This window comes from Procambarus clarkii, chromosome 34 (assembly GCF_040958095.1).
Source record: "Procambarus clarkii isolate CNS0578487 chromosome 34, FALCON_Pclarkii_2.0, whole genome shotgun sequence".
In the NCBI taxonomy this organism is placed as follows: Eukaryota; Metazoa; Arthropoda; class Malacostraca; order Decapoda; family Cambaridae; genus Procambarus; species Procambarus clarkii.
The window spans coordinates 38,634,868-38,661,530 of record NC_091183.1 but is presented as its reverse complement, the minus strand read 5'-3'; the positions used below and the strand labels follow the sequence as shown (position 1 = coordinate 38,661,530).

Sequence of the window (26,663 nt, the reverse complement as noted above, 5' to 3'; positions counted from 1 at the left end):
CCAAGCCGGCGCCGGACACCGTCACCTCTCAGCCAAGCCGGCGCCGGACACCGTCACCTCTCAACCAAGCCGGCGCCGGACACCGTCACCTCTCAACCAAGCCGGCGCCGGACACCGTCACCTCTCAGCCAAGCCGGCGCCGGACACCGTCACCTCTCAGCCAAGCCGGCGCCGGACACCGTCACCTCTCAACCAAGCCGGCGCCGGACACCGTCACCTCTCAGCCAAGCCGGCGCCGGACACCGTCACCTCTCAGCCAAGCCAAGCCGGACACAGTCACCCTGCCGGGAGAACCAGCCAGAAAACGTTCAAAATCTACCAAGAATCCTGTGATTCAAGGCGATATGTGCGCCAGGCGTCGTAACAAATCCGGACCGTTGAATAGGAATGCCAAACATCAGTGTCATATCCAAAATCACGAAACAGAACGTGATCCAGCGGCTCCCAGGCGGAGGAGCTATAAGCATATCATTGTAATATGCTAAAATAATTGCATATACTCAATAAATAACTGGGAGTCCTCACACCTTTAGCCTATTTTTACAGTCTAGAACCAGATTGATGTCCAAAGAGAGCAGATAACAGTTGGCCAGAAGTAGCACTAGACAAAATAGAAGTAATTAAAGAATAAGTAAAATTAAAATACATTAAAGGTGTGTAATATGTTGTTATTGAAGGAGGTTGTGGAGATTTTGTTACCAACTGCAGTGTAATTAGTTTTCAACATATCACTATAGACTGAACTCCTGGAAATCTAGTAAAAGGCCAATATGTAGTTTAGATATTCAAGAAAAGGGAACTGACTCAAATCACTAAATTATAGATCAGTCTCTGTCATCTCATGTAAAATAATAGATAAAGAAAAAAGGGGAACAAAAATAATGGAGCACTTTGCGACAGCATCACCCAAATAAGTCTAGAAAACGAATTATATATAGAATGCATCTAATACAATACAAATAAAATCAAATAACAAATTCAAACCAATTTAATTTTTAAATTTGGCGCCAGTCGTGGCACAAACATGGCGACCCGTGTGAGGCCATATTTGTTGTTGGTGCCCACAGTCCTGAGGAGGCGGCTGCTGCAGCTGACCCTCACTAGGCCCTCTGACGTGTCTTGTGAGAGATTCATGATTCCACGGCCTTGAAGTGAGGTCATTTAGGGGCCATGACCTTAGCAGGAGTGAGTATCGGGGGGTCAGAGGTCAGGTAGGAGATATAATGACCCAGAGGAACATGGCATAACCCCCACTTCTCCCGCGGGGCAAACACCTGACCCCTGGGGGGGTCACACTTGGGGGTGATGGCTTGGAGGTCATGGTGGAGGATATTGACCCGGGGGTCATGGCTTCTGGCCTGGGTGATGATGGGGGGGGGGCTGGGTACCTGTAGTGACCCCATACATTGCCAAGTTTGACACACGGAGAGGGCCGTATGCCATTAAGGGTGTGACGCCAGGGGGGGGGGGGGTGTGACGCCAGTGGGGTGTGACGCCAGGGAGGATGTGACGCCAGGGAGGATGTGACGCCAGGGAGGGTGACGCCAGGGGGGGGGGTGTGACGCCAGGGAGGGTGACACTAGGGGGGTGTGTGACGCCAGGGGATGTGTGACGCCAGGGGGTGTGTGACGCTGGGGAAGGTGTGACGCCAGGGAGGGTGACACCATGGAGGGTGTGACGCCAGGAGGTGTGACGCCAGGAGGGGTGACGCCAGGGAGGGTGTGACGCCAGGGGATGTGTGATGCCAGGGGGTGTGTGATGCCAGGAGGGGTGTGACACTAGGAAGGGTGTGACGCCAGGGAGGGTGTGACGCCAGGGAAGGGGTGACGCCAGGGAGGGTGGGACGCCAGGGAGGGGGTGACACCAAGGAGGGTGTGACGCCAGGGAGGGTGTGACGCCAGGGAGGGTGTGACGCCAGGGAGGGTGTGACGCCAGGGAGGGTGTGACACCAGTGTGGATCTGATGACAGCGTGTTCATAGGCTCAGTGTTGTTGCCAATTTAGGTGAATGAACACATGTTAATGTTTGCAGATGGCACAACACTAATGAGGAATGACAAAGTGGTTTAGGGTGAGTTTGTTAAGTTGCAAGAGTGGGCAGACAAATGGCTGTTTGATAACAAGTGTGAAGTAATGAAGATGACAGGAGACCTCAGGGAAGCCTCATCACATGGCAAGGCAAATTGAATACAAGTCATGTCGTATATAAGATGGTTTGCTGGCAGATTTTAAAATCTACCCAAGCAGACCTTACCCAAGCAAACCTTACCCAAGCAAACCTTGCCCAAGCGAACCTTAGCCGACCGAACCCAACTGAACCTGGCAGAATCTAACTGATCCGAACCTAAAAAACAAGTGTCTTTAGACAGATTCTTAGTAAGACAAGCAAGCAGTGAGCCACAATCAGGTCCTAGTGGTATGCCTGCAAAACATAGAGAGAGTACCCCAGAGAAGTCATCACTGCCTGATGTTATAATGGGAAGGGGCTCCCCTTCCAATCACTAACACCTCTCCTCCTCCCCCGACCCTCTCCTTCTCGTCACCGTCTTCCATTTGCCAATAAGTCATCAATAAAGCTAAGCTATAACTTGCACATACTATAGTAAGAAATGTGTGTATTATGTATGAAATGTATTTTGAAGTTAATATTTTTCAAAGTGGAACAGATTAATTCAATTTACATTATTTCTTATGGGAAAATTTGTTTCGGGTGCAAATTTTCGGCTTACGACCCATCTGGGAACGGATTCAATTTGAAAATGAAGGTATCACTGTACCTGTACTTCTAAAGTTGTTACTGCAATTTAATGCTAAAAGTACCACTTACAGCTTTCAATTTAAATTTATACTTTTCAATAATACGCTATCATGTTTTAAGTAATATTCAGATGACAAGCCCAGTGTTGATAATTCAAATTTCCACAATGTTAGGCAAGTACTCGTTAGAAAAGTAGGCAGAGATGTGTGAAAATATACAGTAATTATGAACGTACAAAAGACTTAAATGATAATATAATAATACTTTCTCTCAATTTCTTTACAGGTTCCAACGGAATCAAAATAATTTTTTTTTTTTTTTTTTTTTTTTTTTTTTTAAAGATTTGTGAATGGGTCGGTGCCAATGTGCAAGCAACTGAGCCTGGTGTTGTATGTGAGGTGGCTATGTATGGCTGAAGCTCGAAGTGCTCTATGTCTGAAGATGGAGCACCATACTTGGAAACAAATAATTTGGAGGACCTATCCAGTCATCTTCTGTAATTTGTATTTTAATGTTAGGTGAAGTGATAACTTAATATTTTTCATATGTGGTTACACAAGGTAGCTAGACAGTACTGGAACTTTGATAGATGCAAGAGAACATGGAGAGTGAACAGAGCCTTCTGATTGCCAGTGCTGTGGACAGCTATGTGTGGGGTGAGAGAACCTGGGAAGGATCTCCTACTGGCCACCTTACTTCTCACAGCAGCAGGAACTTGCCACTCATATGCCGTCCCTGGCGACTGTGGCACAGAGCTACACTGTGTTTTGCAGGCTCGAGGAAAACTTCTTGGCGCCGATATATACTTGGTGCAGCGATTATCATCATTGTGGTGGTGATTTATTCACTTGGTGAATCATCTCATCGCTCATTGATGAGGTAAGCAGAGAAGCAGCTACAGTATTACCTTTTTTGAGCTCGAGTTGTTTTGTTTAACATTTTAGTTAGAATTGAAGAAACAATTATGTAGTGCTGTATTTAGAATGCTGTTTTGTGCATGAATCAATAGTATAACTTACAGGCATCATAGAGTAGGGCTGTGAAAGTTATTACTGTATTTAATTGTAGATAAACTTGTGACTAATGGCATAAAATGTGTATGGGAATATCACCATAAAAATTTGAACAATTTATCAATGTTTAGACTGCTCTTGAACATAATATATTCAAGATACTGTAATGGTATTCTCAAGTATTGTGAATTGTACCTATTTTACATAAAAAGGTTTCTAAATAAGTTTAATTTATAAGTGTTTTTGTTTATAGCAACAATGATTTGCCCGTCATTGATAATGCGTACGAAGATTATTCCTTATAATGCAACATGTTTAACTACAATATATTTTAGCTTCTGTGATGAAGTGTCCTGAATCACTAGTTATGAAACCCTGATTTATCTTTAGGGAAATATATTTAATTTTTTATCCTCATGCACATTGTATTTTTAGTACAGTAGTTAAAAGTACTCCATTGTAGTTATGGTAGTTCAAAATACCACATCAGTAGTCTCGCTGTTATTGTTTTGGAGTTTTTGTAATGTTTTTATTCTTTACAGCAAATCATTCGTAGATTGCAAGTTAAGGAATACTGAAATGGTAGTTTTCATAAATCAGCTCTTTAGTCTAGAGTGGCTGAAATTGTATGTATTTACAATATAACTGCTTGTGTTTACCTTATTCCTTTTAAGCATGTTGGCTTTAAATAAAAGTATTGGCAAATAGTAGCTTCCTTTGCTTGCAGGTTATTTTGAATGGGTGGTTATGATGTGTGTGTGGGACAATTTTGAACATGGGTTGTCATGCTTGTCGGGTGTTTTGAATGTAGGTTGTCATGTTTACTGTTTAAATGTTTGGTTGACATTCTTGTCTCTATATTCTAAAATTTCTTACTTATTCATAATAAAATAATTGTAAGCCTATAACTGAGGAAGTCTGAAGTAAATTAGATGTATAATTACCCATAGTATCACCTGATTGTTGCAGGTTGTTTACACACAAACTGTACATACAGTAATTATCAATTCTGGTTAAACCTGCATATAAATGCCCTGTTTTTGTGCATTTTGTGCATGCATGCGTGTTTGTGTGTATCTGCATGTTTGTGATTTTCTATTTGTATATATGTGCACCATTCATGTTTAGCAATTTCTCAAATGTCAATGAATTTATTCAAAATTCTCAGTACAAAGTTTCCTCTGTTTAAGGCTGGAACACTCTTGATGGTTCTTTTGTCTAATGTGGCCTATACCTTTCAAATTATGTGGGCAGAAATACTTACTAGATATCATCTTTGCTAAATTTATTGGATTCACTGCCTTATTAACATCTGTTCTCAATTGTTATATACTGTATTTGGAACTAACATCTGCTCTTATATAATTATTTCTAACTTGCTCTTCTTTGATTCATAATTATTTCCTCTTCATGTTTGTTTGCATTGCATAACTTAGGCTTTGTTTCTACAGACAATTTTCTATTGTTATAAAATATACCTGTTGGCCTTGGGTGGTGAAAACACACAGGACTATGTACTCTTGTTTCCCATTGATAGATCCTTGAATTTTTTATATACAGTACTCCCTGTGTTATTTCACTCTTTCATCACCTGTACATTCTCTTCAATACCATTTTTCATTATTTTTCTTTCTTTATACAGTATGTCATATTTGTGTGCATATTTTGGCATTTAATTTATACTTCCTTCAGTGCCTGAATTTTTTTTTTTACACTGAAGAGTGTAGGAGCAAGAAGTAAAGTCTCTTTACCTATTATTTTCAAGCTAAAAGTTCTTCCTGTCACAACTCATTTTAAAGCCTCGATATGTTTTCCTCGCAACGTAATCTGCCAGTTGATTCTCGTCCAAATCCCCAATTACTGCAAGATGTTCAGAAGTGACCATATTGAAGGAATGGTTCTCAGATCATTTCACTTTGTCCTTGAATTGAACTTTGGACCCCTTGCTTATGAAGCAAGTTTGCAGAGGTTTTCGATTTAAATCCTGGGTTGGGTGGAATGATGTGGACACTGCTCTTTCACTCTACTTGCCCCTGAGCACTCAGTAGTGATGGGGGATTTAAATGTACAATATATTGATTAGCAGATCATCTTATGGAGAATCATGTATGATAAGGCTTCAGAAAGAGATATGGGAGGGAGAGCTGGAAGCCAGTTAAACTTCAGCTTCTGCTACTGTACCCATTAGTATTAAAAAAAGTCATTAAATACATACTGTAGATAGATTCTCCACAATTCAATTTCTCTTACCATTTTGTGAAGACATTTTGTTCTTGGATTGCTGTTCCAAATGGCACATTTTAAGTATGACTACTTTTACTAAATTCAGCTCTAGAGCTTGCATAAAATAATATACCTTTGTTTTGCAATGCAGACAAACTTCTGAAATTCTTAATTGAGGCTAATAATGTTCTTGTAGCTTAACACTTTGCAGTAGTTCTTCCTCATATATAACCTGTTTATTTAGCAAGTATATGTAGTTGATGACTGACGTGGCAGCAGCTTTGTTTTGTGTTCCAGCCTGGTACGTGGCCGCCCACCAGAGTCACTGTTTCGGTGCAACAACTTGGTCAACACTACTCTCCCTCATCTTCGCATTCCTCCAAAGACCATTGAGAATAGATTGCGTGAAGACCCCAAGGTGTTATTATTTACAGAGACACAGTACTCAAAAACTGGGAAAGCCATCACAAATATTCTTGTTGCAAATAGAATCAAGTGAGTATTGTATAAGTATAGTAAATTATTCTCTAATTAGTTTTTCTTTTCACCAATGTCACCTGATGATTTGAGATAACATTGTCAATTAGCAGTGTTTGATTGTTTATGGCTACAATTGCATTTTTATATCTACTGATCATCTGGTCTCCTATTATGGATGCTAAACTTTATTATGCATTCTATTTTTCAAGGTACAAAATGGAAGTTTTGGGCAAATCTCTACCTGTACTCACAAATCTGTCGAGAGGCAAATATGGTACAATTATATTTGAAAACTTTGAACGTTACCTCCAAATTGACCCTTGGAACCGGGAACTCTTGGACAAATATCTGCGTGATTACAATGTTGGATTGATAGGCTTTATGCCATCACATGAAGACACTCAAGTTGGAGCTAAGCTAAGGGGCTTTCCACTTTATGTACATACTAATATGGCATTAGAGGTTTGTGGGATTGTATTTGTATAAATGTTTTTCAGAGATATTCCAGTTAGATGCTCCCTAAGGCACAACTCACTTAATGTCCTGTTATACAAGATCATTATTGTCTGGGTAGGGGTTACATTCTGCACCAGTGCATCAGGTATCTTTTCAACATTCTTATCACTTCATACTAAGTGCTAGGGAGGCAATGAAAATGTTTAGCACAGCCCAGAATGGCTACAGAAAGTTTACTCACATTCCGTGCCTTTCTACTGCACTGAATGTTCCAATACTTGGTTCCAATACTTGGCATTATTGGAACTAAGTAGTGCTCTCATCAAATTGTTAGTTGCCCATCTTGCTACTATCTCCAGCTGTCACCAGATGGAAGCATCCTCACTGATATCAGGTCTGCAGTCTCAAGCCCTCAATCTCATTCTTCCCGGCTTTGCATGTTTGGGTTTGATATTCCAGGGCATCACATAGTGGCTTTGGGTCAGGCATCATTTCCCAGGTTCCTTCTTAACCTTTACACAGCTCAGTTATTTAAGCCTTACATGATGGTATGCATGACAAAAAAAAAGTTCACAAATCAAATGTGAAAAAATTGCATGGGGGGATTTGGAGCGCAGGAGGTAATCACAGATAATGACTGGAGACTTGTAAGGGTTATTCACGGGCAGCCATCCTTCTCCCATAACCATGCTTATTTTCATAGGTGTTGGAAAAAAGTGATTGCTAGGACTCCTTTTGAGTTCAGTTTTGGTTTTTGGCTATGAAGAGAGATTTCTCTGAGGCAAATGATTCTTGATTTAGTTAAGTATCAACAGTGCCTCTGTCACAAAGGTTACATGTCATGTATGTAGGATAGCTATAGACTACAGTTTTTTTTATTCGCCTAGCAACATAATGTTCATCCTTCGGAGTCAAAGATGACTATGATGCCTAGCAACATAAATCTCTGGTGTATTTACAGAACAGAGGAAGTACCAATTAACTTGTGTGTATAGGGCTTCTTATGTGTATAGGAATGGTTGTTGCAGGCATGTTAACTACCTATTCTGATCAATCTAACAAAAGATGGGTGGGCTCATGTATATGAGGGGGGAAATCAGCTGAACCAGCATGGGTGATATGACCATAGGCAAGGCACAGTATGGGCATTTGCTATGCACATTGCTAGGGGAGGGGGAGCAACAGAAGGGGCTCTACACCTGCTGAGTATGATATGGCACGGCTGGTTCACAAGAACTGTTACACCAGTGTTAAATGCTACCCTGCCCTGACTATCCTGATCCTATTCAATGGAACATTTAGTGATTGGCCTTAGGAAATATTCAAGTGTCTTGCTCAAAGTTTTGTTATGCACTTAAAAGCCTGATATTTTTTCTAAGTTTCTTAGTGCTTTCATATGTATTATTATGCATATTACATACATCTTTACTATATTTTATCACAAGAAAAATTGAGACACTGATAAGACTATGAATCAGCCTTGTGCAAGTCATCAAAGTAGTCATTATTCACTTACAAGTTAATAACAATACTGTATTTCTTTTGGGGACATAATACTGTATCTCAAATTTCATCATTGTTTTGCAGAATATCAGCCTTAACAATGAAAACCCAGTTCTACAGCTGACCAGAGCTGGGGGAACCATTACAGACAACGTGCCAGGAACAGACTGGACTGTGTTCACACTAGATGATACCACCTATGTGCCATTAGAGTGGGGTTACTCGAGTGTTCCTCACTTTTCTGAAGAAAAGTTGATCCCTGTCATTCTTGTTAGTGTAATGCTCTTGTATTCTCATGTGTAATATTAAACAGTGCTTCGTCTTCTGTTAACTGAAGTACAGATAGACTTTAACACAGTATTTTCATATTTGTAAGCACTAATTTTTGGGTTTTGTTATAGAAGAGTTGGGCTGTTTTTTTAGTGTTCAGTGCTTGTTAGATTGTATATGTTGATGATAGCTTACCTAAACTGTAGAATGCATCGTTCTGCACTAATGGCTCAAGACCACTTGGTATTCTGGTCTATTTGCTCCTCCTCTACTTTCTTTTTGCAATGCTTTGACTATTTCCCTCTGGCCCTGCTATATTTTTTGCATGTAGTTTCTCTCCTTATTTGCTTATTGAGGCAGTCGTCATTCTTCCCACACATTTCTGTTTTTAGTGCAAACTAGTGTAATAGTTTGGCATGAGTTTAGTGTTCAAAATATTTCTTGAAGCGTCTGAAGTATCAGCAGAAGATTTTAAAAGGCTACTCTTTCAATAGATAGGAAATCAGGGATGCATTTCTTAATCACCCAAATGCAATCAAATCATATCTAGCAATTATTAATGTCCTAAAGCAAGATAAAAGGGTGAAAAGAAGGCTGGAGGCTGAGAACAGGGTTGATGGAAAGTGGGTTTCAAGAGAATGATAGTAAAAGATCTGTCAGCATTAGGAGAGAATGAGAGCTTGAAAAAGAGAAGAATGTTGGCAAATTGTTTATTGCATATTGTATATAAGTATATATAATTGGTGTTATCATAAATGTTAGCATGTTAGATATAATTTACTTTAGAGTGTACTCCAGGGTATATTAAAATTGATTTTCTTTTGGAAAAATATGGTACTTTAAAAAAATAGGATCTAGAAGCGTGCTCTAGTCATTAAGGGTTTAGGAGAGAGGGGCAAGAGGTGGTGGTATGAGGTGGTGGTGGTTAATGCCTCCACTATTTTCATAAGTTCAATTTCTCTTCTACTTTTATGATAAGTTATTTTGTTATAATTTTTTGTTACTTTTATTAATATTTTCTTATAGGACAAAGGGGATTTTGATGGAATTTCTCGGGTTTTATTTGGGAGCAACTTGGAGTTCTGGCTACACCGGCTGCTATTCCTTGATGCAGTATCCTACCTCAGCATGGGACGCATCTCTGTATCTCTGGACCGCTATGTTCTAGTCGACATAGATGATATTTTTGTGGCTAAGAAAGGGATACGTATGACTGCAGATGATGTGATGGTAAGGATTTAAATAATTTCTCTTTCTTGTCTGGCAAGTAAAATGCCATAGAATCATTGTCAAAGCAATGGTATTTTGTGAAAAGTATAGATTTGGCAGCGTAATATCATTTATCTGAGTGTCCTGCTCTTTGACTCTCGATGGAACAATTGTGCGACTTTCAAATTTATTTAATTACTGGTTTGTTGTACATGGTTAAATTCAGCAAAATCATGTTTCATTATTCTTTTTGTAGGATTGTTTATCAGCTCTGTTTTTTCCTTTTTATGTTCCAGAGCACTTAGTGAAATATGTAATTTTTCGTTTGTCCTCTTGGTCCCAAATTAATTAGGTATAGTCAAGGGGGTCTATATCATATACTTAAGCTGTCAAATAAAATAATTAGCCATTAGCCATACACACTAACACAGGTGTGTGTGTGTGTGTATTTTATGTATATTTTGGTGTTAAATATTATTTTATTGAATTCGCATTAGAAGCAGTATTGAGGATATACATGGAATTATTAGAATGAACACAATTTTGATCCATTATTCTAATCAACATATTGGAGAATTTGGTGAGATTTGAGAACCGATACATGTTTATAAGAAAACCATAAAAATAGCACAGTACGTATATAAAAGTATTTATATATACTGTACAGATACTCTTAAGGGTAATAATTTTTTTGTCTGTCAATAAAAATCTGACCAGAGGTAGTTTTATCAGTAATGACTAGGAATATTAAGCCAGAAAGCTATAAATTCTAATACAGTTTTCTGGTATATATAATTTCATCCCTGCAGGAGATACAATGAGTGTATCTTGGTGTAAATGTTGTCGACACATGTTCATATCTCGCTGAAGCATGATAATGCCTCGGAGGCTGTAAAAAGAGAGGGATACTAAGTGCATTTGATTCTTGCAGGCTCTTCTGGAATCTCAAAAACGTCTTCAAGAGATGGTGCCGGGTTGGAAATTTAACCTGGGGTTCAGCGGCAAATATTACCAGAATGGTTACCCTGAAGAAAATGTTGGAGACATGACACTATTAGGTTAGTGTAAAGACTGAAGGTTTTAGATGAATAAAGTTTGAGGATATATCAATTTGAAGAAAGAGTTGCAAATGCACACATTCAAGAGGAAGCTTGATGAAGTTGTTCAAAGTGTGTTGGACAAACCATTCATAAGAGCACTATTGTTAACTACAGTGTATAGGTAAAGCCACTAATGCTAACAACAGGTACAGGAACACACTCAAAGTTAGTGACAAGTTCATATGAGACAACAGAGGCTGCTACATTACACACACTGCGGTATAAAATAGCACCCAACTATTTGTAATAATCTTTGACTTCCAGCACTTGACTATAGGCCTAAATTTTGTTATGCAATTCGTGATACCTAAATACAGGATATATAGAGCTTCAGGTTGGATATCTGCACATGCATGTATTAAAGAGAATTGATACTGTTTTAGACAGACCAATTCTTCGACCAAAAAAATTTACGACCTTACTAACCTGAATAATTTTCTTTAGAGTTGTATATCTTTAGTAGTTAGTGTAATGTTCCTGTTGGGGTTTTGGTGACATAATTAATATTTCTTTACATTTTTGTAGCTTATTTCTGAATTGCCACCTGGTAGTACACTTTGGGTAGTACACTTTCGCGTAGTACACGCGAAAGTGTTAACACACATTTTGTTGACATTGGGCAAACTATCACTTCCCTTCCTTCCATCTTTTTTTCTCTTTGATGAAGATACTTTACATAAATTGTTTTGGTTCACTGTTACTTTTGAATGGATTTATTCAGCTTCGAGTTGGTCTCGTCTCCACATTTTCCTTTTCCCTGTGTGCATACCAGATTCAGATCCTGGTGTTTGGTAAGCCTCCCCAAGTCTGAAAGCATAGTAGTTTGTGGATATTTCTTTGGTACCAGAAGTACCAAAGTTCTGGAGAGCTACTGAGGCTGCCCAGAGAAGGGCATTTCATTATATTCAACACTTAATTTTTGTTCAATAATATCTCATTTGTCTTTTCACAGAACATGTAGATGATTTCTGGTGGTTTGGTCACATGTGGGGCCATACTCAACCTCACTTACTCACCCAGAAAGACCTTGAGGAACAGATGGAGCTGAACAAGCAGTTTGCTCAGAGCCACAACATTCCAACTGATTCGGGTGAGTTGAGCAAAAAAAAAAATAAAAAATTCCAACCTGCTGCTACTAAAAGCATCATCACTGACGATTTGTTGTTTTAATTTATAATTTCCTACACCTAGTATAGCACATTTATTGTAAATTAAGCCTAATATAGTGTATATAAGGCTTATAATTGCTTATTTCGACCTAGATTAGGTCAGGTTTGGTTTATAGTTAGTTTTTCCATTTCTTGGCATGGCCCTTGAAGTATTCCAAATGTACAAAACATAAAATTTTTTATTGTACAGCAGTACATATTTTGTATATTTCATCCTTAGTAGCTATAGGTACCATATTTTCAGAGGATGGTTTGAAATAGTGGTACATAAATACTTTACTGATGGTAAAAGTACAGTAGTGATAAATTATGATCAGCTGGAGTGATCATGATCATTCTGGATTTCTCAACGAATGCTCTACAAAATCTGGATCAATCTTGGTTAAAAGAAAAGAAAATAATTTGCTGAACTTTTTTAACATTATTCATAGTTATTTGGCATCAAACTACAGAACATGCACCAAAAGCCCAACTTTTTTTTTAATCAAACCTCAAAACCATATTTAACATGTTCCTGTCAATTCCTTCTCTGTAATCTGTATTTTTATTTTTATCCAGGTTCTAGATACAGTAGTTGTTTTGACAGGAAAACTTACTAAGTGATTTTGATGGTTTTGTTATAAAGAGGGACAAATTTTGGATGTTCCTTGTATTTTGATACCAAATTTAATGAAAAATAAATGTTAAATCCTTTAATGTTTTTTGAAAATGCATTAATAATACAACACACATTTGAATGTATTCCTCCTCAGCCAAGAACTTTTACATTTCTGCTGTTGTAAACTGTTTAACTGTTATTGTGCTCGCCTGGAGATTCATAATGGCTTTTCAACAGTTCCCCATTTTACAATATGTAATATATCTTTCCAGATGAACCAAAAGTTGACGAGTACAGTGTCTTGTATATAATATCATGGCAATTATATCCCATTAGGATATGGTGTTGCCCCTCATCATTCTGGTGTTTACCCTGTCCATGAGCCATTATATGATACGTGGAAGAAAGTATGGAATGTGCGCGTGACGTCCTCGGAAGAATATCCCCACCTGTATCCTGCTCGACTTCGGAGGGGTTTCATTCACCGCAATATTATGGTGTGTGTGTGTGCATACGTTTTTGCATGTGGCCCATATGATCTTAACAATATTGAAACTATATTTTTGATACTAATCAACTATTATTTTAACTTGATTTATATTAATATACATTGTGATGACATATTTTTACATGAAGTATTTAAATGTTTGGTGGAAATGTACTGCTATACTGTACAGTACAGTATTTTAAATTCCTCAAACACCAAAACTGGCAAAAGCATTTGAAATGACATTACATAATCTGTGTATTGTACACATGGCTGTTAATATACACATATTAGACAACTAATAAAACAATTTCTTGTCACTAGGTGCTACCAAGACAAACGTGCGGCTTATTCACACACACAATATTTATAGACAAGTACCCTGGAGGACGTGCCATACTTGACTCCAGTATCCATGGCGGGGAGCTCTTCCAAACTATTGTGTTCAGTCCAGTAAGTGGTGGTACTGTAGTTGCTGCTTTGCAAGTTTGTACAATAGTTTATTTTTCTATTGAAATTTAATATTCCAGTTTGTGGGCATGTGTGTATAGTATGGATATTACATGGATGTGTGTGTGTGTGAAGGTAGAGGTACTAGGAAGTGGCTGCTTGTAGTTTATAGCAATCTGTCTAATAACTGTTAGCTGTGAGAGGACAATTACCAATAGTTGGTCAATATTGTATCAGTGATGTGGTATCCTTAACATTACATCCTGCTAGTTTAACACACAATGGAAGCACTGCTATGCTTCCATTGGTTAGGATAAGGATTTTGGATGTGACGAGGGGGAAGGAATGGTGCCCAACCATTTGGACGGTTGTGGATTGAATGCCGACCTGCATGAAGCGAAACCGTCACTCCACTGTCCAGCCCAAGTGGTTGGACCTGGGGAAAGGGGAGGAAGAGCATTTTTATCATTAGCAATATATATAATGTTTATATTATGAGGTCAGTCCATATGAATTAAGGATATACTGTATTTCAATTGGCTGTGATTGAATCATATTTAGTCTTTGATGTTTAAAAGACAGTACTGTACATTAAAACATTTGTTTCCCTTGATACAAAATCCCAATATTTCCTTTTTGCAATTTTGACTTTATTGTATTGGGTGAAATATGTTGGTATTAGTGTGTGTATTATCAGTAGGAAATTGAATAGGGTTAGGACTGAAAACTTTAACCCATATTGCAGGTTAGCATCTTCATGACTCATTTGAGTAACTATGGGAATGATCGGCTGGCCCTCTATACATTCGAGTCTGTCATCAAGTTTGTAAAATGTTGGACAAACCTCAACATGCGCACTGTGCCACCGCTTCAACTTGGAGAAAAATATTTCCATCTCTTTCCAGAAGAGAGAGATCCAATTTGGGGGGTAAGTGTGGTCTTCAGTGCTGTATCTACATCAATGTAGCTAAGGTTCATAAGAGGTGTAGAGAGCATATGTCTGATTCATGTGGAATTATGTAGATGTGTATCTAATGAATGCCTCAGGGTGGTGAACGACAAAAATGATATCATATAGGTACTTATCTATGTTTGAGTAATTTAAATTTTGGATGGCCATTACAAAAATTAAGCAGAATTTAAGTTAATTTTCGATTACAGTATCCTTGTGCAGACCATCGACATCTGGAGATTTGGGCCAAGGAAAAGACCTGTGAGCAGCTGCCCAAGTTCTTGGTCATTGGTCCACAGAAAACTGGAACAACTGCCCTCTACACCTTTCTTGCTATGCATCCAGCTATTGTGGCCAACTACCCATCTCCTGAAACTTTTGAAGAAGTTCAATTCTTTAATGGAAAGAATTATTATAAAGGCATTGATTGGTGAGTTTTGCAATCCTTAAATCTTGATATATCAAGAATGGGAAGTGGGTTAGTAACTGTGTTTAAGAATATGCTATATTAATTACCATTGGACAGGTCAGTAATGTGTGTAACTCGTAGCATATTTTAACTTTATACAGAGCATTTCCTCTTGTGTAACTCTACCCGTGTCATGCTAGAGGATTCCTCAGCCTTCTGGGTTGGGAAGACCACTTCACTTGACAATGTTACCCAGTCATTTGCCATGTGGAAATTCATTACAGTTATAAATATTTGCTGAAGTGAATTATAGTAGCAAACATTAATGTAAATTTATACATTTGTATTGCAATTACCCTAGACTATTGTTTCATCTTATTATATAGTAGGCTGCATATTTATTTAGCCTCTTAAAGAAATTTTCTTTGTGATGTCAAAGCACTTAATGGTTGATAGACACCTGTTGTCAAACGTAAGATGTCATATCAGTATCTGTCTTAGTCATATTATAAGGTCATAACTTTGAAATGTGCATTTAAAAGAAAATAATGTGATATTTACAAAAGGAGGTTATTCGTTCTTAATGTATGAGGTTATTCATTGCACAGTCATAGTACATCTAGGTTTTCATTAGGAATTCTGTTTTGTTTTATATAGGTATATGAAGTTCTTCCCAGTTCCAGCCAATTCTTCCAGCAAGTTCTTGTTTGAGAAAAGCGCCACTTACTTTGAGGGAGATACAGTGCCACAGAGGGTTAAAGCTCTTCTGCCTAATGTGAAGTTGGTGAGTTTTTTACCTTATTGTACTTTTGTATTGCTTTTGTATTATATATCCTATACTAGGACAGTAGGGTACTTTTACCTTGCGATGATTTCGGAGTTCAACGTTCCCATGGCCCAGTCCTCGACCAGGCCTCCTGGTCGAGGACTAGGTAGCTGCCATCGACGTCAAAGAAATGGTGGTGAAGGTGTTTTTGTATGACAAAAAGTCATACAAAATAGTACCATTTTGGCACAAATATAAACCACAACTTTTATGCTAATAAATGTCAGAACATATATTAAAGTATCAATATATACTGTATATTAAGGTATATACAGTAATGAAGGCAAAACTTTCAAGTTGTTGTTATGAAAATTCTAGTTAGCCATAATTATTGGATAGAAATGCATTGTAGATGTGAACCACAGTTCCTGGACACATATGCTTAAGTATTTTTTGTGAGCTAGGAGCCCTCGGTTACTTCCTGAACCAGGGCCTGGGTTCACCCATGACTGTACCACCAGGCTCTCGCTGATCCTTTACCCTATGCATGCCTTATTTTTGTTATTAGAAATAGACAAATAATGAGGAAATGAAGCTTGTTATTAATATCCAAATAAGGCTTTCCTCTCTCTACCTTGCATTATGTGATCATTGTGTTGGTAAGGCATCTTGTGATGTGGTGACCATTTAGAGGGAGGTACTTGCTACATACATGATGGTAGTAGAATTGGTGTACAGAATTTTTGTAATGTTGACTTTCTATATTAAGATGCACCCTCCAATTTTGCAATTTTATAGGGAAAAAAACAAAAGATTTTACCTTTGTATTTGGGTAAATGTAGTATACACTGTATTGCTTTAATGAAGAATATATTACATTAGTAAATAGTTTAGAGTAATTGAGATACTGTATCACTTAATGTAGGGAAGTTATACAGTAGCTTAAATATTGAGTATATAATATTGTATTTACAAAGATTTAGCTGAAATAGTATTATTTATATGAGTTTGTGTTTCAGAATATTTTTTTAAGTTATTTATTTTGGGACAAATGGAACGTGCACAAATATTTCCTCAATAACCCTCAGTGATCAACCAATAGTCATGCTCATGATTAGTTTTACTTGCTTCCCAGTTATGTGTAGATAGTTAGGATGTTCATTTGGTAGTTATTCTGTTAATTATGCTATCTTATGTTATACTCTTGAGGTGGTAACGATCATTCCTCCAAGCAAACGAGCGTATTCCTGGTATCACCACATGCGAGCACACAATGATCTCACAGCCCTACAGTATGACTTTCATGAGGTGATCACAGCTACAGAGAAAATGCCAAGACAACTCAGGAACTTGCGCAACAAGTGAGTACAGGAAAGAATATTACTTGGAATAGTTTTCATCTTGGCTTCTAAGCAATTTCTGTGGTCCCCAGTCTATGTTGAAATTTTCTTCCTTGTCCTATTACCAGTATGGCCTGACTGATGTTTCATGAAATTCCTAATGCTTTCTCATAGAGCTTGTTCAGCTCTGACTGTTATGATCTAATTGGAAAGTAATCAGTGAAAAGGTAAATGTAGTGAAATAAGAAAGTAAATAACTCGATGGTAACTTATTTACATGAAATGTATATTGTAATTGTTTAATGAACCTGGTCAAACAGTACAATTTTTGGCAGCCAGAATTTATGTTTGTTAATATTGGACATTTTTTCAATCTGTATCAAACTGTTTAAGATGATTCTTGAATTTAATACTTTGCAGATGTTTAATTCCTGGAATGTATGCTAAGCACATAGAAAGATGGCTTGACTTCTTCCCTGCCTCTCAAATGACTATCATTGATGGAGAAGAGCTTAGAAATGATCCCATTTACATCATGAATGATCTTCAAAAGTTCCTCAATATTGAGCCATTTTACAACTATACTGAACACTTAAGGTATATACCAAGATTTATTTTGGGCCCATTGCAAGAGGATTGATGATATTACATACATTGATTATAGTGAGCACAACTGCTGACAGCAATGTAGAGAAACACCAACATGAGAGTTGACTGTATTTGTCAATTTTATGTTTGTAAGGGCTTTATCAAATGTAATAGGGCTAGTATGTAAGGGCTAGTAATAGGGCTAGGGCTAGTATTTACATATTGAAAACCAGGGAAGGGATGAGGCTAGTGAGGTGAAGGTAAGTCAATAGGGATTGTGTGTTACAGTTGATAAGTATAAAATTGATTTAGCAAGAAGAGTAGCAATGCTGAGTTTGCCTTCATTCTACAGCTGATCCTCACGAGTTGCCATAATGAACAGAAAATGATGTACTAAAACACTCGAACCTAACATAACCTACCAGTCGACCCACGCATAAAAAAACATTCATGTTCAAGAGCTGTGATTTTTTGTATGCTTTTATTTGTCCATTGGGGAATTTTATGCCAAAATGTAGTGTACTATTTGAGGAGACAGGTTGGTTTCTATGTGATTGTGCTGTAGTGGTTGATGGCTTCAGACACTACAATGTCTCTCTAAAAAAAACTTTCTTTGAGTTTAGCATCCCTGAATTTTAATGAGATGGTGTCTCAGGTTGCTGTGTGAGACACAAGCATTGGTAGTATTATCGACATGGTAGGCATAATTCCTTGTATACCTCGCCTGCTGAAACCCTCCTCCATTTTTCCTTTAATTTTATTTTTAAACACTTGCCTCATGCGTCTGATAGATTTTATAAAACCTTTACAGGTAAAACTTCATTTAAAAATATAGTCACTCATATTGACGTTTCTTTACAGTATTCATTGATGTTTGGCTTCCTCGAAAGCATTGCTGAAAGCACATTATTAGACAGATTTTTGTATTGGTGTGTTTGTCACGCTAGTTTGGACATCTGTTACTCGTACACTATTTACTGATACACAATTTATTACCATCCAATATTAAACTTTCCATTTTTTTCATACATTGAGTAATGTCTTCTCTGTTCCATGATTTTCTTTATTCAGTGAATACATGTTGACACCATCCTCATACTGTTTACTTATTCTTATTTCTTAGTGCCAACAAGTGACACCTGCTTTTTGTATATGAAAACCAGCCTAGAAAATCTTTTAAGCAAATGTTGGCTTGTTGTTATATAAGTGATACTGCCAGGATGTGGTGTTGGGTGAGTACAGTAACCAGAAAATCTGAGATAATGCAGTTACCATTTTGCTCTGAGAATATTATTGCTTTTTAAATGATAAAAGCAAGGGTTCATTGGTACAGCATTTGTATTGGCACCTGTTTTGAGACGTTGAGCTGCAATAATTGAATTATAGTGAAGGATAATGGTGTTGATTGATTGGTTGATTTGTATTCATTAATGTGCAGGCCTTTTACATATTTAATTGTTTAAAACATCATCTTAAAAGTTATTTGTTAGTCTAAAATGCATATCAAATATAACATAGAATTATAATTGAGACATATGGGTTAAAATATGAATGATTAGTAAAGAGGATTAGTAAAAGAGATGGACTGTGCAGTTAAAACAGTGAAGATAATGCAAAGAGAGCATTGGAATATGGGATAAGGTTAGAGAAATATTGATGCTGTATGTTATAAGTAGTGAGACCAAGTATTCTTTGTTTTACATAGTAACTTGAATGACCTTGGTTATTTTGACGCTCATGGAATGAGCGTCAAAATGATCATGGTGTAAGTTTGCCGTTCATGGAATGAACAACAATGAATGATTGTGGAGGTAAATTTAATGAGCAAGTTTAAAAGAAAATATAACAAGAAACACGAGGAATGATTCTTTACAATAATTAACCAATAGCTAGAAAGGTGGGTCTTGGGAACTAATGTTTGATCAAGCAAGCACATCTAGGTAAGTATATTTATAACCTAAGCTGGCAGAGGAGAGAGACAGACAGACAAATGGTAGAGATGGTGGGAATGTAGGAAGAGTGGATTATGAAATCAAGTGGCATTATGGCTGGGTTGATTGGTGGAGATGGGGGAGGGGAAAGGGTTGGAGATAAGATACATATACAATACTGTCAAGAGACTGTGGATAGCTATGTCAATAGCCTCAATGACCATAATGCCTTTGAGCATTGATTTGTCTAGTTTTATACTGATTTATTAATGCAGTATTGCTGTAAATAATAATCATCTGTAATATATACTGTCCCATAGGAAGATAGCATAAAGAATATTTGAGTATACAGCCTTGGTGCTCGTAGTCATCTGTGTGTGATATTACAACAGTTGCCTGACTTGACTGAAGCCTGTTATTTCCCCTGGTATATAATGTACATTTTAAAATTAGTCAGGCTTCCCTTTGTGCTGAGCTTCTTGATAGATAATTGATGTAGAATTTTAATTTTAAGCTTTTTGGTTAAGAAGTTATTGGAAGCATGTGGCAATATTTGGAAAATGTATTTACAGGTATGACAAAAGGAAAGGTTTCTTCTGTCAGGTGATAGAAGAAGACAAGACTAAGTGTTTGGGCAGAGGAAAGGGTCGAGTGTACGCCCCTATGAACGAGTCGGATGCTAAGTTACTAAAGGTGAGGCGTTGCTTTTGTTAGCTTTATGCATTGCATCATATTTTTTTTTGTCAAAATACATCTAGATAGAATATTATTCTCTGACTTTATAATCACATTACAAAATTTTCTTCAGGTAAGAAATATTTAGGAAGAGTTTAGAGAATACGTGGACTATCTATGTTGTGTTGTAAATCACATGGTCAGTAAGTGTGTTAGTATGAGGCAGTTTTATACATACTGACTTGACTCAATATCAATATTTAATCAGCAAATTATTATGGGTGAAAATATAAACATTACAACATCCATCTGTTAAAATTGTTTTGGCTTATTGTCCTGTGCATTTTTTTTTTTATACTTTTAAATTCTAATTGTTGCTCTTTCTCAATGAAATCAGTTAGATGATTTATCAGTGTGTAAGTCTTTTGGAGCAGTGTGGGAGAACTGAGCTTTGGTCCCTAGTCGTCCCGAACGGGTGCGTCTTGGTAGACCCAGTACTCGAGTTCGTCATCACATTGCTTCAAAAGATTTTTTGTTATTAATTTTTCGGTGCTAACTGTAATGTATGTTTACTTAACAGGAGTACTACCAACCATACAACATAGCTCTGGAGAAGCTTCTAACCCGGCTCGACTACCCAGTACCTGGCTGGCTGGAAGATGAGTTGCAATAGTTAGCACTAGAAGTAGGGGGCACCTAACTTGCCAGGCACAGTTATGCTTAGCAAATTCTATTTAGTGTACATCTTTTTGGATGATATTCACCCAAGAAGGTGTATGGTAGTTTCGTTATTTAGTCATTAACTCTCGTAATGTTACGAGGGATTTAATGGCTTACAAGCAAAAGTCACTTATTTATTGCTATATTTTTAGTGTAGATTAACATTTTAAGAAATAAAATCTTTATGAATCTTTAGCAAATAAAATTGATGACTCTGGTATAAGCATGTCTAATATAATTTATAAGAATAATAATTTTATTTTAGAATATTAAAAGAGTTTTGAATATATATAAAATATATGTATGGAGAGGACTATAAGAATAGCCATCTTGCTTTGGCGGGCAATTGGCTCCAATAAATACGTGTTGTACATAGCTATATATATATATATTATATATGTATACAGTATATATACATAAAATATTTTAGACTTGCTTCACATGGTTAAATTAAATTTACATTTGCTTCAAGATAAGCTTACAATAAACAAAGGAATCACTAGGAATGTAGTGTGTACTGTACTATCGGGTGTCGTGGGCAGCCTCGAGAACTGTTGGTAGAGTGAAGTGTCATGACATGTACTTGGGAGCAGTGATTTATGTTCCTGCCACTCATGTAGCAGACTTTTCTAGTTTACTTACAAATTGGCATTAACATTTTACTTTTAAGAAAAAATTTATTCTGAATTTATTTACAGTTTTAAATATGTAGACACCTAATTAGTCCATGAGGTTTGGTTTCTGGACCTCCCATGAATGCAGACAAGCTGACAGATTGTGACATCTGTGACTCATGAGGTCGTAGATGTCAGACACAATAGGCAGCATGACAGAGGCAAAATTATCATTGCCCCATGGCACAGACAGTGAACAGCCCTAAAGCTAACACAAGGCATGAGTGGGTTTGGAGGGGACATCCATAGGCCACACAAAAAATCCTCGGGGCTTAAAGGACTTTTCGAACAGGATGCTTGCCAAAAATTATACAGGTAGACCAATACAGCCTAATCAATGGTGCTGTGAAGGCTGACTCACTATGCTGTGTAAAACAATTGTGCCAACCCCCAGTGTGCCCCAGCCAACTGAAACCTTTGTCTCCAACTTTAGAGCTAGACATTGGGCTAAAAAAAAACTTAATATACTCATGGTAAAGCCTCATCCTTGGTGGTCTGGCCTCTTAAGAAGCAAACACACAAACCAGCAGTAGTGCTCCTGCACCACTGTTGGTGCAGGGATAGCATTAGAGTGCACAGGGAAGGCTAACCCTGATCACATGCAGCTCCAAGCACCCTACAAGCCAGGTTCACACAACACAAATCGGACAGAAAGCACACACACATACACACTTCTGAGACCTGGAACTTCAAGAACAAGAGGTCATAGATTGAAACTAACTAAACAAAGATGCTGAAGAAATATAAGAAAATTCACTATTGCAAACAGAGTGGTAGACGGTTGGAACAAGTTAAGTGAGAAGGTGGTGGAGGCCAAAACCTTTGGTAGCTTCAAAGCGTTATATGACAGAGTGCTGGGTAGACGGGACACCACGATCGTAGCTCTCATCCTGTAACTACACTTAGGTAACTACACATAGGTAATTACACGCACACACACACATGAAGCGAGTTCAAATTTAGAACAATACCAAAGCAAATGGTCCCCTGCAGGCTAGCTAGTTAGCACTTCTCAGGATGGCTAGCACTTAGCTTAGAAGCAGTAGGACTCGACTGATGACCTGAGAACCCTACAGTGGATAACCAGAGGTGTCAACATCAGCAACAGGCTGAGAAGGAAGGCTGACTTGGAAGGCTGAGGGAGGCCTGGAACTCTGGCAGGGAATTAGTTCTAACAAGCTTGTGCTAATTTCAAGAGATTTGACCATTTGCCTTACATTGGAGGAGTTCGTTTGGCAGTTTTGAGTCTTCAGTTCCTTTAGATCCAGCAGTGGTCTGTATTGGTTCACTGACTTTCTGGATGCTTTCCTGGTTGGGTGGCAAATTGTCGCCTGCTCTGACTCTAGTCCCTAAGTAGGCCAAGCATAAGTCTGCAGCTGATGTTATCTAATAGTTGGGTGCCATCTTGGCAAGATACCTTCAGGGAACAACAAGGGGCTTCCCCTGAAATCCTAATGATCTTTGCTTGAATCTACCAATCCTAGCTTTATAAGCCAAGAAACTTCTTTGATGTGCGTGTCAAATGATTTCCGAGGAATTCTCTTGGTTCTTTCTTTGACCCCTGAGAAGGTAATTCTTTGCTAGTTTTTCTTAATCCAAATAAGCACCTTATGTCATCTCGGTATCATTGGGCTTCCTCGTTGTACTCAGGATAGGATTGTAATTATCTTTTTTTCTACGTTTTATTAGCTTGGCTTTATGTCTGCTAAGATCTCAAATCACATTTAAAACCACCGTGTATATGGTAGGTTTGGCAGCTTTTTGAAAGATGAGAGTAGCTATCTCCTTACAAATGATATTAAATATTTTCCATTTCCTAGTGACAATGTCAGTTACTTTTATGTTTAGATAGTATCATGGATGTTCGCATACATAAAACTGTGTATGAAAGATAATGAAGCAGTGTGCCCTTAATTGTGGCTTAACATGATTTATGTGGCCCATCTTGAGTGCAGTCTGCATTCATTGGACTTGTTCTGACCTCCTCCTCCTTCCCCACAAATTATATGATCATCTGAAGGTAAATTAATTATACAGTGGTATAAATTCAGTACCCATTCATAAGACAATTCATGAGTTAAAATAAATAGCTGGTGCCTACTGTATTATTTGTAAATGGGTATTTACAAGATTCTGGGTCATTCATCTATATAAGATATCTTACTTATGTTCATGCAAGAAAAAGTATCATTTAGGTCATAACTTGCATTTTGAAAATGGAAATATTTACAATGGTTCATGTACTTTTGTAAATAATGTGCATACATTTTATATATGTACATAAATGCACATACATGTATGCACTTAAAGTACATGGCCACAGGCATGTGCAGGCCCTATTACACACTAAAAAAAATTATTACCCGGTACTTAAAGATGGCCTCACTTGATGCTGGAAGATATCTCAATTTTTTTGAAGCCATGCTGAATGCAGCTTTAATTTCAAATTCCTGGTGACAATTTAAATTTCCTAATGACTTAATTCCGGTGTAATGTGTGCTTCATCTCCATTATGTAAATGAAGGCCAAATTCATCATTTCAGCTTTTGTCTGCTCCCTAAAATATTTTTCTTAAAATTGGTAAGGTTTATTAATACATTGCATTAGTATAAAGCATAATGCCACTTATTACATAGACTGGCAATATTATTTAGAAAATAGCACATCTTCTGATTAACATTGCAAATGCATGATGCTCATAAATGTTCTTTAATGCATTGAATTTCACACAAGATCTGACAACATTATTGTAACGAAGCAGCAGGCCAAAAATAGGGTAAAATTCCCGAGTATTAGTGAAACTTCGAGATATGTTTCAGGCTGAGTCTTCAGTGTTTGGTTGGTTTAAAGTGAAGACACCGGTGAAGATTTAAAGTTGTATTTTTAATATATAAAGTTTCGTTTAAATATTTCTTGTCTTGAATTTTTAAACTATTTATTGTCTATTAAATAACTTGCATCTATATTTTTTATACGCTTTTTTGTATTAAGTTTAGGTAGGCCTTGGTTTGTTTGTGTTCTCGCCTGTGAGCGCCCAAGTGGGAACTGTGGGTTTAGTGTATTTATAATAATACTGTACCACTAAACAATATTCTTGGATGGGATTTTACCTTGCATCCTATTTTCTTTTGGGATTATAATTATTTTTTCATCTTGTCAACTTATTATATGTGCAAGTTTCTACCTTAACCAAAACAAACACACATACATAATATAATATATACATACAAAAGCATTTTCAGTATCAGAGTAGTTAACAGATGGAATGCATTAGGCAGTGATGTGGTGGAGGCTGACTCCATACACAGTTTCAAATGTAGATATGATAGAGCCCAGTAGCCTCAGGAATCTGTACACCAGTTGATTGACAGTTGAGAGGCGGGACCAAAGAGCCAGAGCTTAACCCCCGCAAGCACAACTAGGTGAGTACACACACACACACACACACACACACACATGAGAGGTATAAGCTACGAGGAGAGACTACGGGAATTAAACCTCACTTCCTTGGAAGACAAGAGTTGGGGGGGACATGATCACCACATTAAAGATTCTCAAGGGAATCGATAGGGTAGATAAAGACAGGCTATTTAACACAAGGAGCACACGCACTAGGGGACACAGGTGGAAACTAGGGCCCAGATGAGCCACAGAGATATTAGAAAGAACTTTTTTAGTGTCAGAGTGGTTGACAAATGGAATGCTTTAGGAAGTGATGTGGTGGAGGCTGACTCCATACACAGTTTCAAGTGTAGATATGATAGAGCCCAATAGGCTCAGGAACCTGTACACCTGTTGATTGACGTTTGAGAGGCGGGACCAAAGAGCCAGAGCTCAACCCCCGCAAGCACAATTAGGCGAGTACACACACACACACACACACATATACAGTATATATTGCATTATTACTTTTATTAATTTATAAAGAATTTAAGCAGTGGTCATATTTAATATCTACCACCACATCAAACGTGCTACCTCTAATAGTTTTCCAAATAAATAACTTAATAAGTTTTAATGTATGGCTCTTAATTGCAGCACATATTGCTTTTATTACACATTTTTAGCATCTGGTTGGTTGAATAAATCTCTTAGTAGGCTTGCACAGTTCATTGATTTTTGTTTGACCAAACTGTTGTGAGTGATGATGCAAGATCTTGGTAGATTGAGGAAAGATTTTTAGAAATATGGAATTGCTATCTTTATATGGTTGCTTGCAATCACTTTAAAACATTCTTGATATATTTGATGGAATTGCAAGTTATATTTGGTGTGCATAGTATCTTGTAGGTGATAAATGACAATACTTCCAGTGAAATTTTGTTTCACTAACCAATGTTAAGTTTGAAATTAAAATATTCATGTATAAATCTATAAATTATTAATGAATAAATATTGAGGTTGTATGGCGGAATTGAACCTGATGCGACCATGAATTCGGAGGAATGGGTTTGATGCCATCGTACAGCCTCGGTATTCATTCATAGGTTCATTATGGTCTTGTGATTTCAGTGTGCAATTATTACAGTACAGAGATTACTGTACCAGAAACACATTTTGTTAGTGTATGAAGCTATACAACATGTTCAGTGTTAAACCTTAACAAGAAGACCCATTTACTTTGTTAAAGCGCACACAGTTTGTGAGCTCATTATATTGGCAAGTGAAGGAAATGGTTATGTTCGTCTCGACCACTATTTGTGGCTGGGATGTAGTCTGATCTCAATTCAAAATAAAACTTTATATGATTATTTAAAAGGTTGTTTTATGAAATCTGACATTATAATATACTGTACTGTACATGGAAAAAATAGTTAAAAATATTATCTTCCAAGAGAAATGCAATTTTGATGATGAATGTAGAATAACATTTAATAAATTAGTTGTGCACTA

The 26,663-nt window shown here is 37.4% G+C and overlaps 1 protein-coding gene across 4 annotated transcripts; it reads left to right on the top strand.

Moving 5' to 3' along the window:
- The first annotated feature begins 1,041 nt into the window (after positions 1-1,041).
- On the top strand, positions 1,042-26,663 carry sfl (N-deacetylase and N-sulfotransferase sfl). 4 transcript variants are annotated; one of them, XM_045748337.2, is made up of 17 exons: positions 1,042-1,185; positions 3,043-3,636; positions 6,291-6,488; positions 6,683-6,935; positions 8,517-8,702; positions 9,729-9,932; positions 10,843-10,969; positions 11,964-12,101; positions 13,115-13,275; positions 13,590-13,718; positions 14,461-14,643; positions 14,877-15,097; positions 15,734-15,860; positions 17,052-17,203; positions 17,603-17,779; positions 20,274-20,394; positions 20,957-26,663. In XM_045748337.2, the coding sequence occupies exons 2-17, from the start codon at positions 3,347-3,349 to the stop codon at positions 21,047-21,049; spliced, it is 2,760 nt and encodes a 919-aa protein (XP_045604293.1). In that variant the 5' UTR covers positions 1,042-1,185; positions 3,043-3,346; the 3' UTR covers positions 21,050-26,663. The 4 variants fall into 4 exon arrangements, with proteins under 4 accessions (XP_045604293.1, XP_045604291.1, XP_069191970.1 ...); XM_045748335.2 differs by having other exon boundaries at positions 6,273-6,488; XM_069335869.1 differs by having other exon boundaries at positions 1,047-1,185; positions 3,099-3,636.

Coding starts and splice junctions, on each gene's coding strand:
- sfl (XM_045748335.2), top strand. CDS start 3,347: ATGCAAGAGAACATGGAGAGTGAACAGAGCCTTCTGATTGCCAGTGCT. Junction 9,933..10,842: donor TGACTGCAGATGATGTGATG/GTAAGGATTTAA, acceptor TGATTCTTGCAG/GCTCTTCTGGAATCTCAAAA. Junction 13,276..13,589: donor TCATTCACCGCAATATTATG/GTGTGTGTGTGT, acceptor TCTTGTCACTAG/GTGCTACCAAGACAAACGTG.